The sequence below is a fragment of the Salmo salar genome, chromosome ssa06 (genome assembly GCF_905237065.1).
Source record: "Salmo salar chromosome ssa06, Ssal_v3.1, whole genome shotgun sequence".
Classification (NCBI taxonomy): Eukaryota; Metazoa; Chordata; class Actinopteri; order Salmoniformes; family Salmonidae; genus Salmo; species Salmo salar.
In genome coordinates, this window is record NC_059447.1 from 43,707,475 (window position 1) to 43,722,765 (window position 15,291).

At 42.2% G+C, this 15,291-nt stretch overlaps 2 protein-coding genes across 6 annotated transcripts in view; both read right to left on the bottom strand.

Moving 5' to 3' along the window:
* Positions 1-1,522: 1,522 nt before the first annotated feature.
* Positions 1,523-5,728, bottom strand: LOC106607495 (uncharacterized). Of its 2 annotated transcripts, none has more exons than XM_014204494.2 (9): positions 5,681-5,728; positions 5,339-5,435; positions 5,073-5,196; positions 4,760-4,917; positions 4,485-4,627; positions 4,003-4,183; positions 3,409-3,548; positions 2,563-2,725; positions 1,523-2,303 (listed from the first exon to the last, which is right to left on the bottom strand). In XM_014204494.2, exons 1-9 carry the CDS (start codon positions 5,701-5,703, stop codon positions 2,238-2,240), a joined length of 1,095 nt encoding a protein of 364 aa, XP_014059969.1. In that variant the 5' UTR covers positions 5,704-5,728; the 3' UTR covers positions 1,523-2,237. The 2 variants fall into 2 exon arrangements, with proteins under 2 accessions (XP_014059969.1, XP_014059970.1); XM_014204495.2 differs by having other exon boundaries at positions 5,582-5,705.
* Positions 5,729-7,303: 1,575 nt separating this feature from the next.
* LOC106607494 (insulin-like growth factor 2 mRNA-binding protein 1) overlaps positions 7,304-15,291 on the bottom strand; it is a 69,083-nt gene continuing 61,095 nt past the window's right edge. For 3 of the 4 annotated variants that reach the window (XM_045720628.1, XM_014204493.2, XM_014204491.2), the window contains exons 10-15: positions 14,992-15,108; positions 14,651-14,767; positions 14,192-14,266; positions 13,752-13,883; positions 13,418-13,531; positions 7,304-13,244 (exon numbers count right to left, since the gene is read on the bottom strand). In XM_045720628.1, coding sequence (XP_045576584.1) covers positions 13,065-13,244; positions 13,418-13,531; positions 13,752-13,883; positions 14,192-14,266; positions 14,651-14,767; positions 14,992-15,108 — 735 coding nt within the window. In that variant the 3' untranslated portion in view covers positions 7,304-13,064. The remainder of the gene's footprint in view (positions 13,245-13,417; positions 13,532-13,751; positions 13,884-14,191; positions 14,267-14,650; positions 14,768-14,991; positions 15,109-15,291) is intronic. The other variant, XM_014204492.2, reaches the window with a different exon arrangement.

A 15,291-nucleotide genomic window follows, 5' to 3' on the forward strand; every position in this document is an offset into this window, starting at 1 on the left:
AGCCCCTTATTATTAGTGGTATCTGTTGCTTTTATACATGTCTTACTACTCGAAAGATGTCTTAATTCTCGCTCAAAAAACTCCCGTGGCTGATTTTTCAAATTGGCATGTTTTGTTTCTAAATGTCAACAGTGAAGGTTTCATAGAGTAGTGAGATAGTACTTTTGCACACATAACACACTGTGGTTGAGGAAAGCACTACTCCAAATATAAGTGAACCGCAAATCAATGTAGTTCTCATCATATTTGCGGCTCTTCGATGGTCCAACGTCCCTGTCTGTTGTTCGGTGCTTTCCCGGGTAAGGGGGCAGTAGCTCTTCGGCTGCATCAGATTCACAACTGTCAGTGTCCATGCTAGCTAGGCTAACAACAAATGTAGAATTACTGATGCTAGCATTGGATGTGCTCGTGGAAGCAGAACAACCTGTGTCATCGACAGGTGCAGGTGTAGTACTGCTGGTAGTAGCAGTACTAGTAGCAGTACTACCAGTAGAGCTGATATGTGTCTATGGACGCGGGCCTTACTACTTTAACCATTTATCAATATTCGAGCAAACGGAATGAGCAGCAGCTATGTTAAGCTACATACGGCCCGTTACTGGAATTCCCGCGAGAGAGTAACGGTTAATGTGATTGGATGTTAATTATTTGACTAGGCTACCTGTATTTGACATTGTGTGTTGTTATTTCGCTGAATACTAGACGGTTTAATTTTATTTTTGGCAGTGAAACGAGGCTACTCGGGTGAGAAAAACCTCACCCAAATGTATAGCCCCGTTGGAAAATATAAATTGACTTTGAAAATGTGAAGAATTTAATTTAAATATGTGTGTGTGTATATATATATATATTATTTTTTTTTTTTTTTAAATGTGAATCACATTTTTATTTGGCGAACCCCCAATGGCTTTGTGCCTACCCCAGTTTGGGAATACCTGGATTAGGGAAATTAATTGATGGGATTGAGTTCTATCCAGTATTTATTTCTTGTTGTATAAACACATGAAATTTTCCATTTTAAAGTCATATCTGATAATGATTGGAGTGCAGGAGCTGGGCCTCTGAGCTGAGATTACTTCTATAAACTGAGAGGCCCTCTGTTAGTGTCTGTGTGTCAATGGTATAGGCACATGAGCTGAGCCATAGAGCAGACATCTACCAACCCACTATCATCAGATTAGGGGTGAGGGAAATGTATGTTTTGTCCCCCCCCCCACTTTACATTTTTTTTTTTTTAAATCTGCAATCACCATTACCCACTCATTAACTTGTCATTTCGCCAGATAAAATATGTTGAGCTTGTACTATGTCAATAATTATCTTTACAAATTAGCATGGCATTTAATATAATGGCAATTATTATATCATGCAGCGTTGGATTTTACCCTTCTCAAAAGCAAATGGTTTAGACCATTTTTAATGTTCTGGAGCGCTTATCCTGCTCTGACCAGTGAATGTGACCATGCGCATCCTTTATGAAATGACCCTGTTCATGTATAAATGACCAAATACACTGATTGGGTAGTTTTTCTTTAAACAAACTATTTATTATGGGGACCTGAACAATCTACATAAAATCGGAACGATTGAAAACCCCAAATCAGCAGGTCGATGCGAGTTGTGTCCAATCCGGTAGACTACGCAACCCCAGTAAAAATAAATAAATTCTACAGCGCATTTGGTAACAATGACCCAGCAAATTACAATGGTTGTCACTCAACTAATAGACCCTATGATATGACATTGAGAAAGCCATTTTCAAAGCCTCTGAACGCTGAAGGTGCTGCGCTGATGTATGAACAGCCTATTAAGAACATATATAGGCCTACTTCTAGTCGGCGCAAGCAGCTGTGTCTACCTGCACTGTGTTCACAGTTGTTATCTGACAGTCATATGCAGTTACACGCATAAAAGTTCAATAGCCTACTGAACTGAAGGAGAGGACGCATCAACTCAGTCACAACACATAAGAGGTATTTCTGGAATAAAACAATGAGCGAAAAACATTAGTGAACTGGCGATTAATGTTTGAAATTGGTTTTCTGACCGATGCATGCTAAATTTGGATTGGTTTGGGGTTCTGCAGAACCATGCACTAGTATCTTAAACATTTGAACCAGGATCAATGCATATTGAATTGTTACATTCCTAATATTTACATATTAGAAGTAAGGGCGCCCTTTGGTGACCATGGGGAGAGACAGCCACTTCCTCTGTGTCAACTAGAGAGAGGATGGTCAGATGTACGGACTGGAGGAGAGGAACTCCAGCCACTCTGTCAGAGAGGGAGTCTTCTGGGGAGGCTGCAAATTCAAACATACATGTCTCACATTGTAAAGGAACAGAATGTACAAATCAACATCACTTACATGGTTGTTCGTAGCTGTGGATTAAACAATAAATTTTGTTTTTTTTAAGACCCCAGAGGGTTAATAATTTCAAGAACTAAATAATTCATGTTTAAGGGTAGATAATAACTTGAAGAACAAGGGCAGTGCTCTATCTTTTCTAAAAAAAGTTTTTCCTAATACATCAATAAACAGGTAATGGCGAATGTTTTACCTGTAGGACAGCGTTGTCGACCAGTTCTCCGTCCCTGCGTACAGAGATGAGTGTAGCTGTGCCTCTGGAAGGGTAGCCCTCCTCCACCCCCAGGTTGCACACCCTAGAGCCAGTCTTCAGGAACACTAGCAATCTCTGGCCTGGACGCCAGTCTATAGCAAACCTACACACAGGAGAAATTGTCACCATGTCAAAAACAGGTGTTTAAGAACGCAAGCAGATTGGATGTTAGAAAACTTCATGTGCCATTGTGCTTGAAATATGAAAATGGTCCACAGATATGAATAACCTCTCACACAGTGTAATTCTTGCTTAGAAGTGTTGGAGTATAAGCAACGTTATGAACATAAACAGTGTTCTCGTGTGATTGAGAATGCATGGGAAAGGAACTCAATATTTGCTGACAACTTCTACTCACCTTCAGTAGAACTGAGTAGTTCAGAAGTAATATTGTGAAGATATTCTATCAGGGATCATTAAAAACATTGTCTTTGATGGGTTCGCAGCTGAGCTAGTTACGGTTGTTGAGTGCTACTCCGCATGTTTTCGTTTGCAGAAATCTCTGTTGATCTGTGTGTGGATCTGATACAACTGTATACAACTGTTTTACATTCGTTTTTTGTAAGTGTGTGTGTGTGTCTCAATGATCCCTCTCCAAAAGAGAGGCAGTGGGATATAGTCAGACGGCTGTTTTTAATGCTTCAGATCATCTGGTAAAGCAATTCAAACAGTTAAAGGATTCAGTCTCAGAAAGAAACATCATGCCACTTCATCATTGAAGATCAAGGGTCTCACTTCTATCATAACTGACTGATCTTTGTAGGCACTGTGTGTGTGTGTGTATACCTGGAGTGCAGGGCCTGGATCTCAGCCAGCATCTCTCCCTGGCTGATGTAGCACTGCATTATCTCCAGCAGGGCAGCACTGAGGTGAGAAAGGCGACCCTTCATGGACTCCTCTAACAGCCCTGTAGTACCCTGATACACCTTGAGAGGGGGATGGGGGACAAAGTGGGGGTTGTGACTAATGGCGTCAAAATGTTGTTCTTTTCTCAATAGATGCCAAAACCGGAGAAATATTGTATAGATATCTTACTTGGCTAAATCTAACAATGATCCCCATCTAGGAGACCGGGCCAGGAAAGTGGCTCAGATGGAGCTAAAGAGAAGAGTTGTAGGAACTAGGATGGAACCGGACCAGGGGAAGGAGCTATGGAAAAGAGGTGTAGGGACCGGAAACTGAACTAGGAGTGTATTCATTAGTCACTCACTGTAGCAAAACGTTTTACAACGAAAACCGATTACTCTAAGCGGAAAACTTTTTGCAACAAAAACGAGAGTTTCTATTGGACAAATTCAGGAAGGTCCCTCCACATTTTGTTTGCTAGCGTTTGGTTCATAGTGAATACCACCCAGGTGGGAAGTCAGCTGCGTTGTTTACCTGAAGGTGGAAGTGGTCATCAGGGCTCCAAGTGACAGTCAGTCTGAGAGGCTCCAGCTGGCCAGAGAAGGAGGAGGATCCACAGGAGGGGGGCCTCAGTTCCACACACAGCTCCGAGGACCCCACCGACAACAGCCTACACTGCATCACCCCTTGTGTCTCCTCCACATAGCCCTGCAGGCTGGGGAAGGGAGACAACAGGGGACAGAGGTGAGTATGGATTGGAGCAGGGCAGTCAGGTGCCCACACTCATTTGGAATTACCAAGGGGCTAGGTTTGGGGTTCTGGGTTGATTTTAGACGTGGCAAATTTTCATCTCTCACATTCATTATGAAATGATAAATTGAATGAGAGTTCTAATACCTGAGTGTACAACATGGAAGTGTGGAGTCTCAAGACTCAAGTCAGGGAAAATTAGAGTAGAAATAGGACACGTCTCTGCAAGGATGTATGATTGGTGGATAGAGCTGCTTGTCACTCACACGTCTCTCAGGTGCTGCCAGTCAGCTGAGCGGTCCAGTGTGGCATCTGTCTCCGCCCTCAGCTGGGCCAGCTGCCCCTCACACACACGCAAGGCATTGTGGGCCGTCTTGAGGGACTCCCCCATCTGCAGGCTGAGATCTTTCTATGGGAGAGATGTGGAAAGACATTACACATCCAAAACATGGCACAGGACTAATACAAAGTAACCATAGTCACCATACAGACTAAAGTGTGTGTGTCCGTGAGTGTGCATCATGAGTGTGTGTGTGTATACCTTCTTCTCTAGTGCTATGACCAGGTTTGTCAGTCTGTCCCGTTTGTGGTGCAGTTTGTCCATCCTGTCCTGTAAGGTGCTAATAAGTGTCTCCACCTCCTGGACTCCCTCTTTATATTCACTCTTCAGGACCTTCCAGCGCCTGTGAGCCTCGTTGCCTGAACACAGCAGACCAGTCATTTACAAAAGTACTACACTGGGGTAGACCTGACCCCTCCGATTACTATTACATGGTACTCAGAGGCCATGGAAGTAAGGATATCTTGAGTGGCATGATTGCTGATTGTGTGTTGGGTGTGTCTCTGTGTGTTACCGGGGTTTGGGGAGCAGGGTTCATTAAACAGCTGGTCAGTTGACTCCAGTCTCTCCAGAAGCTGCATCATGTCATCCAGCACAAACAACTGTCTGCACAAAATCTTCTGTTTGCTACGACTCTCCTGAACAACAACACAGATAGTACTTATAAAACGTAATTAATGCAATGCATATATTTTCTTTGACCATCTCCAACATTTTGACGAGTTGTTTGGACAAGCATTTCAAAGTGTCTAAAGTAGGTGAGGTTGTTAACCTACTCACGGTTAGGTAGGGCACCATCAACTCTGCTTCCCCACCCTCCTGATGCTCTGCCCCATCGTACAATTCCAAATGTAGATGGTCGCATCTTTCAAGCAACCTGGAAACGATGGTTCAGAGTCAAACTCCGAATTGTTATCTAACTAGCAGCTAGCTAGCTTGCTTGTCTAGCCACTCACATCATCTTGACAGTTATTTTTAGGGATTTATAATTAACTAACGTTAGGCTATTATAGGAAGCCTTACCTCGATTCATAATTTAACGAAAGGCACGATATTATGGAATAGGGTTGAAATACATTGCATAAGAGTATTCCATTTGATAAAAATGTTTGGGCGACTTACGCTTGAACAGCCTCAGTAGCCATTTTGGTTTTCAAAATTGAGCGGCCGCCGTACAACGTGGAATGTGATTGGATAGATTATTGTCCAATTAGATTGAAAGTGCGTGATGGAAAAGGGAGTGGCTTCTCTCATAGCCATAAAAGGCAACATTTATAAGGAAATCTATGTAAAAGCCTAGAAATGGTCTGCTTTTTCCAAATGTATTTATTAGCAGCACAGGCTCCTGACTACCGAACTCAACAGTACTTTACACATAAATACACACCACAGTGTTGCTCTTAAACAGGTATAATTAGTGATTTTTCAATCAGGAAACTACCAAGCTAGCACATTTGGTTCCTTGCAAGTTGTGGGAATGTAAGTTTTTGGTTTCACATTGGTTCTGGGAACGTTTCCTGACCGGTAAAATTGAAAGGTTTTAGATGTTATGAGAATGGAAGTGAAAAATGTAGCTTGTTCTGAGAACGTTCATTTTTAGGTTGCAATCGGGTTCTGACAATGTTTTACATGGTTCCCTGAAGGTTTTCCTGGGAGGTTTTCTTAACGTTCTGAGTGGAAATGATAGGTTATTTGGAGGTTTTAGAATAATTTCCTTAACTTTCATGGAAAGTGTTAATAAAACTTTTGAATAACACTGCTAGCTTAGTTTGGGTTAACTGTTTTGAACTCCAAGCACAAATAGGACACATGGAAATTATTTTGCTTAGGCATTAATCATGCAAAAATTGTAATTTTCAGTGATGCTCAAACCTATGATCTTCTGTTCTCTATCCATGGAATTAGTCCACAGCGTCACCAGGATGGAGCCAGCAAGCTATGTGTATTATAACAGACACCATTTCAAAGGAAACAATCATTCATTAAGATCAGGTGTCACCAATTAGTGTGCTCGGCCAACACACGTAAACACACTTAATAAGACAGAGGATCAAGAGAGTTTTGTTGGAGCTGAGAACGGAATGTATATGTTTTTAAATTACATTCTTAGAACGTCATTTGAACTTTATTAATCTTTTCTTGTGGTTTTTATGGAAAGTGTTCTTAATGTTCTGAGAATATTCATTTCAAATAGAACCATGAGGAAAAAGTTGAAATTCCCACTTAAGAAACATATGGTTCTCAGAATGTTATGTGCTAGCCGGGTATTTTGTGCCCAGAAAGTTGTGGGAAGGCTGTATGCAAAATAACCATAGAACAACCATGCTCTCACCAAGCTCTAGGAAACGTATGGTTCTCAAAACGTTATGTGCGACCTGGGTATTTTTTAATAAGAGGGGGGTACTGCTAAATTCATAGACTGTAAAAAAATAAAAATAATTATAGGACATTGACCTAGCCATGTGTGTACCCATGATACAATTATTCTGTGTGTCAGAGGAAACAGAGGAAAATGCAGATATAGTCATAGAGTTCCTAGACTCTTAATTGATATCTTTGATCGAGGTATCTGATGTGACATGATAAATAGTGTTCCACTCATGGAAATATAATAAATTATTCTAGTTCAGTTCTGTGGTTAAATTGTAGTTTTTCTGTAAAGACCACAGTGGGTGAAGAAGGTGCTGGTGGAGGCACTGTATAGAGTAAAAAGACAACACAGAAAACACACAAGACAGAAGCAGGTTCCGTTTTTCTCGTCTTTTAATAACACATTCATATCTATGCTCTGTTTTGTTTACAAGGAGTTTAAAACAAGTCTTGATGAGAACTAAAGAAATCAGGCAGGCAGAAGTTGAAAGGCCAAGTCCCCAGAGGTGGAGGAGGGCTGGCAGCAGAGAAGAGCTAGATAGATGGGCCTCTCTCTCTTCATGTCCTCCTCCTCCAGCTCCTCTGGAGACTGACCAGCTAAACAGGTCCTTTCTTTTCAAATGAATCATTAAAAATTAAAATAAACAATTTAATCGTTTAGACATCATGCTGCTCTGAAAGGATTCACTGAGTGTTATTATGTTGCAGTTCACAGAGAGAGAATCCTAATGCATCCAAACACAAGAAATACAATCCTATGTCATTTGAAAAAGCAATCAGAAAATAAATCAAACAAAAAAAGATGAAGAATTTTGAGGCTAAAAACATAAGTCTGATGAAGAACAAAAATGCAATTGGATAATTAAATGTTGTTTATCTTGTTTTTTGAGAAAAAAATACTTAAGTTTATCTCTCCCCTTGAATTTTTCCATTTCATAATCCTTTCAAAACAACTTCTAACAACAGAGAAAACAAAATCATCTTTGGAAGAAGTTAAAGTTTTTCTTTCTCTTTAATAGACTATGAACTGCAGTATTTGGAGATGCCGCTACCCAGTTATTTATTCATTTACTTACTTTTTATTTGAGCATTTTCAAATGTTAAACTTTTTGTTTCCTTTTTTAATTTGACCTTTTACCTATTTTTTCCGAAGAGGTAGATCATATTTTTTTACAGGGTTACAGGTATCGTGCCCTTTGATTCAGGAAGTGAAGACAAAGGGAGAGATGGTGGAAGAGGGGCAGAGCTAGAGGAGGACTGTGGGAGGAGGAGGGTGGGACACTGGGTCTCAGGACCCCAAGGTGAGGGCCTATGGGGGAGCTGGTTATCCGAAGGGGTCACGGAGAAATGTGGAACAGGCACAGAGTGTGGTGTATCTACTGAGGGATAGAAGCAATTTCAGGGGCCTCGGGTTCTCATTCAAGAGAGACCGAACAACCCTGCTCCACCAAAAGAGCCACAAAGGGTTTAGTTTCCCATGTATTCACTTTGTTCCAATCCTCAGTGCCCCCTTATCACTCAAACCAACATGTCCCAGGCTTACTAGAGGATGTCCATAATAGACCCAGTCACTCCCCACACATAGTCCTCCCCCTCCCTGCTCCTGCACCCCACTTCACCCTCTGTATTTATTTGTATTTTTACAGTCCCAACTCTAAGCCGGAGAGGTAAATGAAAATAAAAAAATAAATTAAAGTGAGTGAAAGAAAATACTGTAACATGCACTGTTTGCTCTTGTCTGGTTGATAAAAACAATCTTATGGCTAAGTCTTGAGGTAGCGTTCCCAGTTATGTGTGAGGTTTGTTTCATCTTTGTAGCACCCATCTATGATGTTTCGTTTAAGTGAAGACCAGAGTCTACCAATGAGGAAAAAACCATTGTGGTGTGCATCTTTGTTTCAATAATCATAGCCGTCATTGAATCTGTCATCAATATGCGAAGCTACAAGCTTTGATGGGAAGTTTCAAAAGAGTTTTGTCATCTTGTTGTGGCTTTGTTTTGTAAGTGGATAAACAACAGTCCACATGCCAAATGTTGACCATGAATATAGCTTGTCAACATATCACTCAAATTGCATAAAAAAGGACTTCAGTTCAGACATGAGAGAAATTTTGTTTGTGGACACAATAGTGAGCCATTCGCTTTGCCACAGACAACGAGCATGGATTTCATGTTATAGTGCTTCAAAGTGTGAGGCCTGAAGAGTAAGCCACTCAGTGAACAGACCAGGTGTCATCCATTACAGATAGAACCAAATTCTTATTCTTTCTCTTTTTGAGTATAAAAACTTGTGTTTGGCACAGTTATTACTTACATCATGTAATGCGTTACATGTTAGCATTTTGTATTTATTTAGTAGCTGTTTAAGAGATCTGTGCATTAAAAAATATGATCAGAAAAAAATGTAATCAGCAATTTTTCCAAACTAAAGCAACGGAAACAAATTGAAAAAAGTATATGTAATAAAACTAGAAACATCTGAACAGAAGTGAGAAAACGAACACAATCGAGGCCAGCGTAAGAGAGGGTGGAGGACTCCGTAGTTCCCCTCAACTCCCCAAAATGAAACGATTTTTTAAAAAGGTCCTCCTAGTCCTGTGAAGTACAGAAAAGTACAAATAAAATCCTGGTAGTAAGAGAGTGTGAGTAGAAGGATCTTAAACCAGGGTGGTGAGATAGTGAAAGAAGACTAGAGGGGAGGAGGTTACGTGTGTGATGTTAAGTCTACTTTGACTGGACTATATGGTATACAGTTGCATTTCCAGTGACCTAACATAAATAGGCAATTCTTGTACGTCAAACAAGGGTACGCTATTTGTATGTCAGTCTCTGACATAGTAGATAATAGTCCCTCCCCCGCTTTCCACAAAAGATTGGCCCATCTCCTGTCACTCTTCTACGCCTCCGTTACTAAATTGCATCAAGTTTTAAAAAGCCCTGGAGGTTCTCTGTCATTTCAATATTTAGTTGTTTACATTATTCAATTAGTGTAACAGTATTTAACCAGATGTCATGTCCAAATAAAGCTTGCTGTATACAAAAAAAAAAATATACAAAAAAAATGGCTGCAGTCTGAATAATCCAAAATAGTGTGTCTTGGTGTTTGTGAACAGAGCTCTATGGGTCGGAAAGAGACTGAAACTTCTGAGGAGCATTTGTACCCCACATGACATGGAGTCATATGCTCGTTGCCAAGGAGACCTCTAAACATGTGAAGTCAGCTCTTGCCATGGCAAAACAAGAAGTTGCCGTCTCTTGAAAAAAAAATGGAAGCATAAACAGTAGAATAGACTTTCACCTGTCGATGGTAAGAAAGTATGTTTCAAAGCCGCTGGCCCGTCTACTGGATGTGGTTAGTGAGTAGCTCAGGCTATGGAAATGATGCTATCTGGCAGTGTCAATCAGTGACCTGGAACTTTTTACTCTTCGGCTTTTCCATCATTTCTTCATCATTTTTCCCCCATAGTTATTTCAAAAAATACAAAAGTCTGGTGATCGGTTTCCTTTTACATCTTATGAACAGGTTGAATCTATTTATTTTATGCATTTCTTTCAACTTCCTTGTTTTTTGCTCCCATTTTTAAAAGGTTTTTGAACACCCCTCTGTTTGTTGAAAGACAAACGAGTCCATAGGTTCTCTTTCTACTTTTTTCTGCTTTTTTTACACCCCACCACTTCCCCCACAAAAAAATTTAACACTTAAAACCAATAAACAAAAAAAAACACTAACACCCAAACCCACACACGATCACATTCACAGATCAAGATCATGAGAAATGGGGAGGGCTGAGGCTTATTGGTCAGTGCACAGAGCTAATAAATATTCACATTCAGTGTTTTCAGAGTAAGGGGACAGATTGAACGCCCTTCAGTCTTACATCAACATTTCTCTGGCACAGCACTAAAGATGGACTGCAACATGTAAGTAAACATTCTGCGCATTAAGCTGATGTCATCATTAAACAGACAAGAGGGCCTCGGATACACAGTGGTCATAGTCATATCATGGGAATTCTGCCTCAAAAACCTGTCCTGTCATGCTGTCAGTATTCTAGTTCAGCAGTATAACAAATTATAGCTTGTATGACAAACATATATAATCATAAATAACCTTTTGACCATGTCAAAAACATAATTACCGGGACCTGATCATAACCCACACCCATGGTCTGGTATGGACCAAAATGTGCCCAGAGACCCTCTTGACTAACAGCGCCATTCCCCATTGGCCAATACTCTGATTTTAAAGACCGAATGCTCCAATCATACTTCAGAAGAGCCAGAGGCTGCCCCCAAAGCAGGCATGACAACACATGACATGGTCCTATATCACCTGGCCATTGTTGGCTGATTTCACTTTTTCTTCTGGGGCATCACCTCTGGGTCATTCTGATTTTCAAAATAAAAGTCACACAAAAAAAAACAGAAAAAAATAACCAAAGCAACAAGACAAAACCTAAAAAAAGTATTTTTCTTTCCTTAAAAAAATAAAAAATATTCAGGACTATCAGCTTTATATAAAACACCAGCAAGCAAAAAAAAGAAGTTAGGAATACTGAGGTAACAATACCCTGAGGTAGGTTTTTATTTTTTATTTCATTTTATCTAATCTTTTCTAGTAACGGTGAGAGCGCCCCATGCTTCTACCCCTCCTTCATTAGGTGGGGTCTGGAAGCGTCACCAGCAGGCCTTCAGCGGAGGGGAGAGAGAGCGAGAAGAAGCCATTCCCCACTAACTGTTATTACCTTTCCATCTAGAGGAAAGGACTGTGGATCAACTCACCTGACCCATGCAGTCGTGGTCCTCAAAGACCACTGTGTGTACTGTTTTTGATTCCATCTGGTCTCCTAACTCGTTTGTGACCACAGTAAGTATGGGTTCAATCCTGCTTGGTATCAAATTAACCAATGGATTTAGTTTTTAATGTTTTCGTAGATCCAATAAAACAAAATCCAGAACACACAGGGGATTCCAAAGAACCAGTTTTGGTCTAAATTGGGTCTGAGCATGAAAAAGGCAATGAGCAAAATCAAATAAGACCTCTTGTCTGTCAGTCATTGCAGGACTGCTACATATCTGGCTCAACTGTCCACAGTATTTCTCCTTGCCCTCAATTCATTCTCCCGAGGGACCGGGTTAACTCACATATCATATATATATAATATATATAAAATATGCCGTTTAGGCGTGGGCCGCTCGCCAGCGAGCATGGCTAGCTAGTTAACGGTTGTTCTCGTCCGCGTCTCGGAGCTAAGCCTCTGCAATAGAACTGCAGGACTAGCCGCGGCCTCCACGCACTTACTGATCTCTCACTGCTCTGACCACCAGACGCCTATCGGGACCTCAGGAACAAACAGTGCCTCGGAAACGAGGCAGACCTGAGTCTCGAGGCGACCCCAAAAGGCAAGGCGATCGAGGGCAGCATTTCATTACATTTCATGAAGATTCTATTTACAACCTCATATTTTATTTTTTTCTTTGTAGTTTTCTACGAAGGAGTCAAAGAGCAGTGTTAACAACTGCGGCCCCTCTGCTGAACTTTCATTGGCTGACGAACGGTCACCTAATCCATGACCCCGCCCCCACTGCAATGGCTTCCCGGCCCCCTCTCCCGGCTCCCGATCACTGCATTCTATTAATAATACCTCTGAATAAACATTTCTATACATATATCTTTATCTTAAAAAAAAACACCCTTAAAATATCGGACTGGCTGGAGATGGTTAACAGCTCAGTGTGGGTTTAGTATCAAGTAGGCTGGCCCATCCAAGTGTGATCAGGGAGAGTAGTCACTCTCCATATGAGGAGAACCAAATGCCCCCCATTGGTGTGAGAGAGACCCTCTCTGAAACACAAAAGGAGGCCTCTACCTGCCACATCCTCCAAACAACTCACCATTCCTAGTCAGTCGCTCTGGCCTGGCATCTGGTCTCTGTTTCTCTAAGTTTACTTTTCCTCTCTTTTTATCCTCTCTAAACTTTGTCATCTCTCAGGCGTTTCCTCTCTCTGACTCAGTTTGACTCGCATCTCTCCCTGTCTATCGCTGGGTCCGTGTGTCGCTCTCTTTTATCCGTCTGTTCATCTATCCTCCATCCGTTTTTCTGTCTGTCCGTCCGGTAAGGTCCCTCTGCCCCGTCACTTTCTCTGAGGCCGGGGCTCCTGTGCCAGTCCCTGGGAGGGCCCCATCTCAGACAAGACCTGGCTGGGGTGTGGCCCCTGGCGCTCCCCCTGGCGCTCCCCCTGGCGCTCCCCCATGCCTCCCTTCTGCTGCTGCCTGACCTGTGTAAGAATGTCCCTGATCTTCCTTTGGGCCAACTGCAAGAGAGACAACAACATATGAGTGAGCAAGTGAGGAGACGGAAGAGTACTGGAGAAACTGTTGATGGAAATGATGAGGAGAGGTTGGGGCCTCTTCAAATCTTGGTAGGTTCTATATCCAACTTCTATAGGCAGCTTGTGAAAGAGAGTGAGGACTAGGAGATCCTCACCTGGCTTGCGTAGAAGTGGCCGATGATCTTGACAATAACCTGGTCATTCTCGTCTGGGGTCTGTTCGCGAGGGACCACTACCTCAGCTGCAGTGAGGTTCTGAAGCTCATTCACCTGAGGAATAAGAATGTTTTGTTAGTGATTTGCACTTAGTTAAAACTAACATGACTGTTTATAGTGAGTAGTGGTCCTATGCTCAGTTATTCTAGCTCAGGAGAGGATAGCCACAAGGAAATATAGGAACAGAATTGATTGTAATAAAGGGTACAAGCTATGCCAAAAACAGAACGGGATGCAACCTGAAAAGGACCAAGAGAAGACCCTCTACACTCACCGTCTTTCCGCCTTTTCCGATGACTCGGCCGGCAGCGGCAGCGGCTACCTTGATGTGTGTCTCCAGCTTCACTTCCTCCTTTAGCCCAAAGAAGTTTTCCTCCTTCAGTTTGCCATAAATCCTGCCCTGAGCCTGAGGTGGCGACAAAGAGTCAAACGTCAGTTTGACATCGAAAAGTAACTACACCTATGGCTTGACATGTGACTTCAACAGGGATTTGAAGGAAAAAAAGAGAGTATGAAGGAGAGGAAGAGTGTAAGGCTAAAAGTAGGATAATACAGGTTGGAGGAAGAGAAGGCAGGACAGGCAAGCAGAGACCACACACAAAGAAAGATGCAAACACCAAGAAGAGGGCTCCCAGTTCTGGACACTGATATGAACACTATGACAAACAGGGGCTGAAGAATAAATTGTCTGATCATGCTCCCATTCTACTGTACCTTGAACTGGGCCTCAGGTGGGCCAGTTACAATGACCATTCGCATCTTGGAGTCAGGAGCCTCAGCTGGGGCAATCTGGAGAGGAAAAGATATGAAGGTCAACTTAAACCACATAGATAGAGGTCTTTGGCACATGGGGATGTGCGAAACTTACTTCACATGGCACCGACCGGCAAGACGCTTAAGGAGGGCGGTCACGTGTGCTAGCAAAGCAGAGGTCCCTAGTTTTAGGCAGGTATGGGCCGAATCAGAAGGAAGTGGTACTCGCTAAGCAAGCAGTGTGACGTCCTTTACATGATATGTACAAGTATAGGTGTCTCAAAAAGTCATAGTTTTTTTCTAATCAGTTTCAGAGCGGTGATGAAATGCACTATTTACATCAGCTTAATGCATTATCTTTCCTCATTGACCAATTTCCTTGTGTGAGTGAATGTCTGTGTATACTAGTAAATCTCTCACCTTGATTGATGCTCCAGCGAAGCGGCTCAGCTGTTTTATATGCTGTCCCTTCTTGCCAATAATAGCTCCTACCGCCTGGGCAGGGATGTACACATGGACTGTCTCCTGCTCAGGGGCCTGTAGGGTGATATGAAACAGTTACAACTATATCACTACTTGACCACAGCCCAACCAATATCTGACCCGCTGATCTAGAGGTTATTACCACACCACAACCCAACCCTGAGGCAGACAGAGGTAATGTTTGTGAAAGCTAGCATCAGCGTTTGCAAACACAGCCAACTAAACTAAAGCTCAATGACAGGAACACAACTAGCTTAGATAAAAGCCTGTGCACTTACCCCAAAAGAGCCGTAGGGGGATGCAGAGTTGCCTGATGGGGGAGGGGGCATTGAACCGGAAGGGGGGAAAAGTCCAAGCGCTCCAAGGTTCAGTCCGGGAATCAGATGAGTCTGTTGCTGGAGACAAGAAGCAGGTAAGTGCCGAAGGAACTGATCTGAGAATGCATGATAGTTTGAGTGCATGTGACAATGACTGCATGTGCGTTTCTCGCTACGAAAGTCAACAAATACAGGTGGAAACCTAAAGTGCCAAGGGGCAGGGGAAATATCTATGTGAGAAACCATTGTGTTTTGAAGAGA

Coding starts and splice junctions, on each gene's coding strand:
- LOC106607495 (XM_014204494.2), bottom strand. CDS start 5,703: ATGGCTACTGAGGCTGTTCAAGC. Junction 4,918..5,072: donor ACCCTGCTCCCCAAACCCCG/GTAACACACAGA, acceptor TGCTGTGTTCAG/GCAACGAGGCTCACAGGCGC. Junction 2,726..3,408: donor ATCCAGGCCCTGCACTCCAG/GTATACACACAC, acceptor TCCTGTGTGTAG/GTTTGCTATAGACTGGCGTC.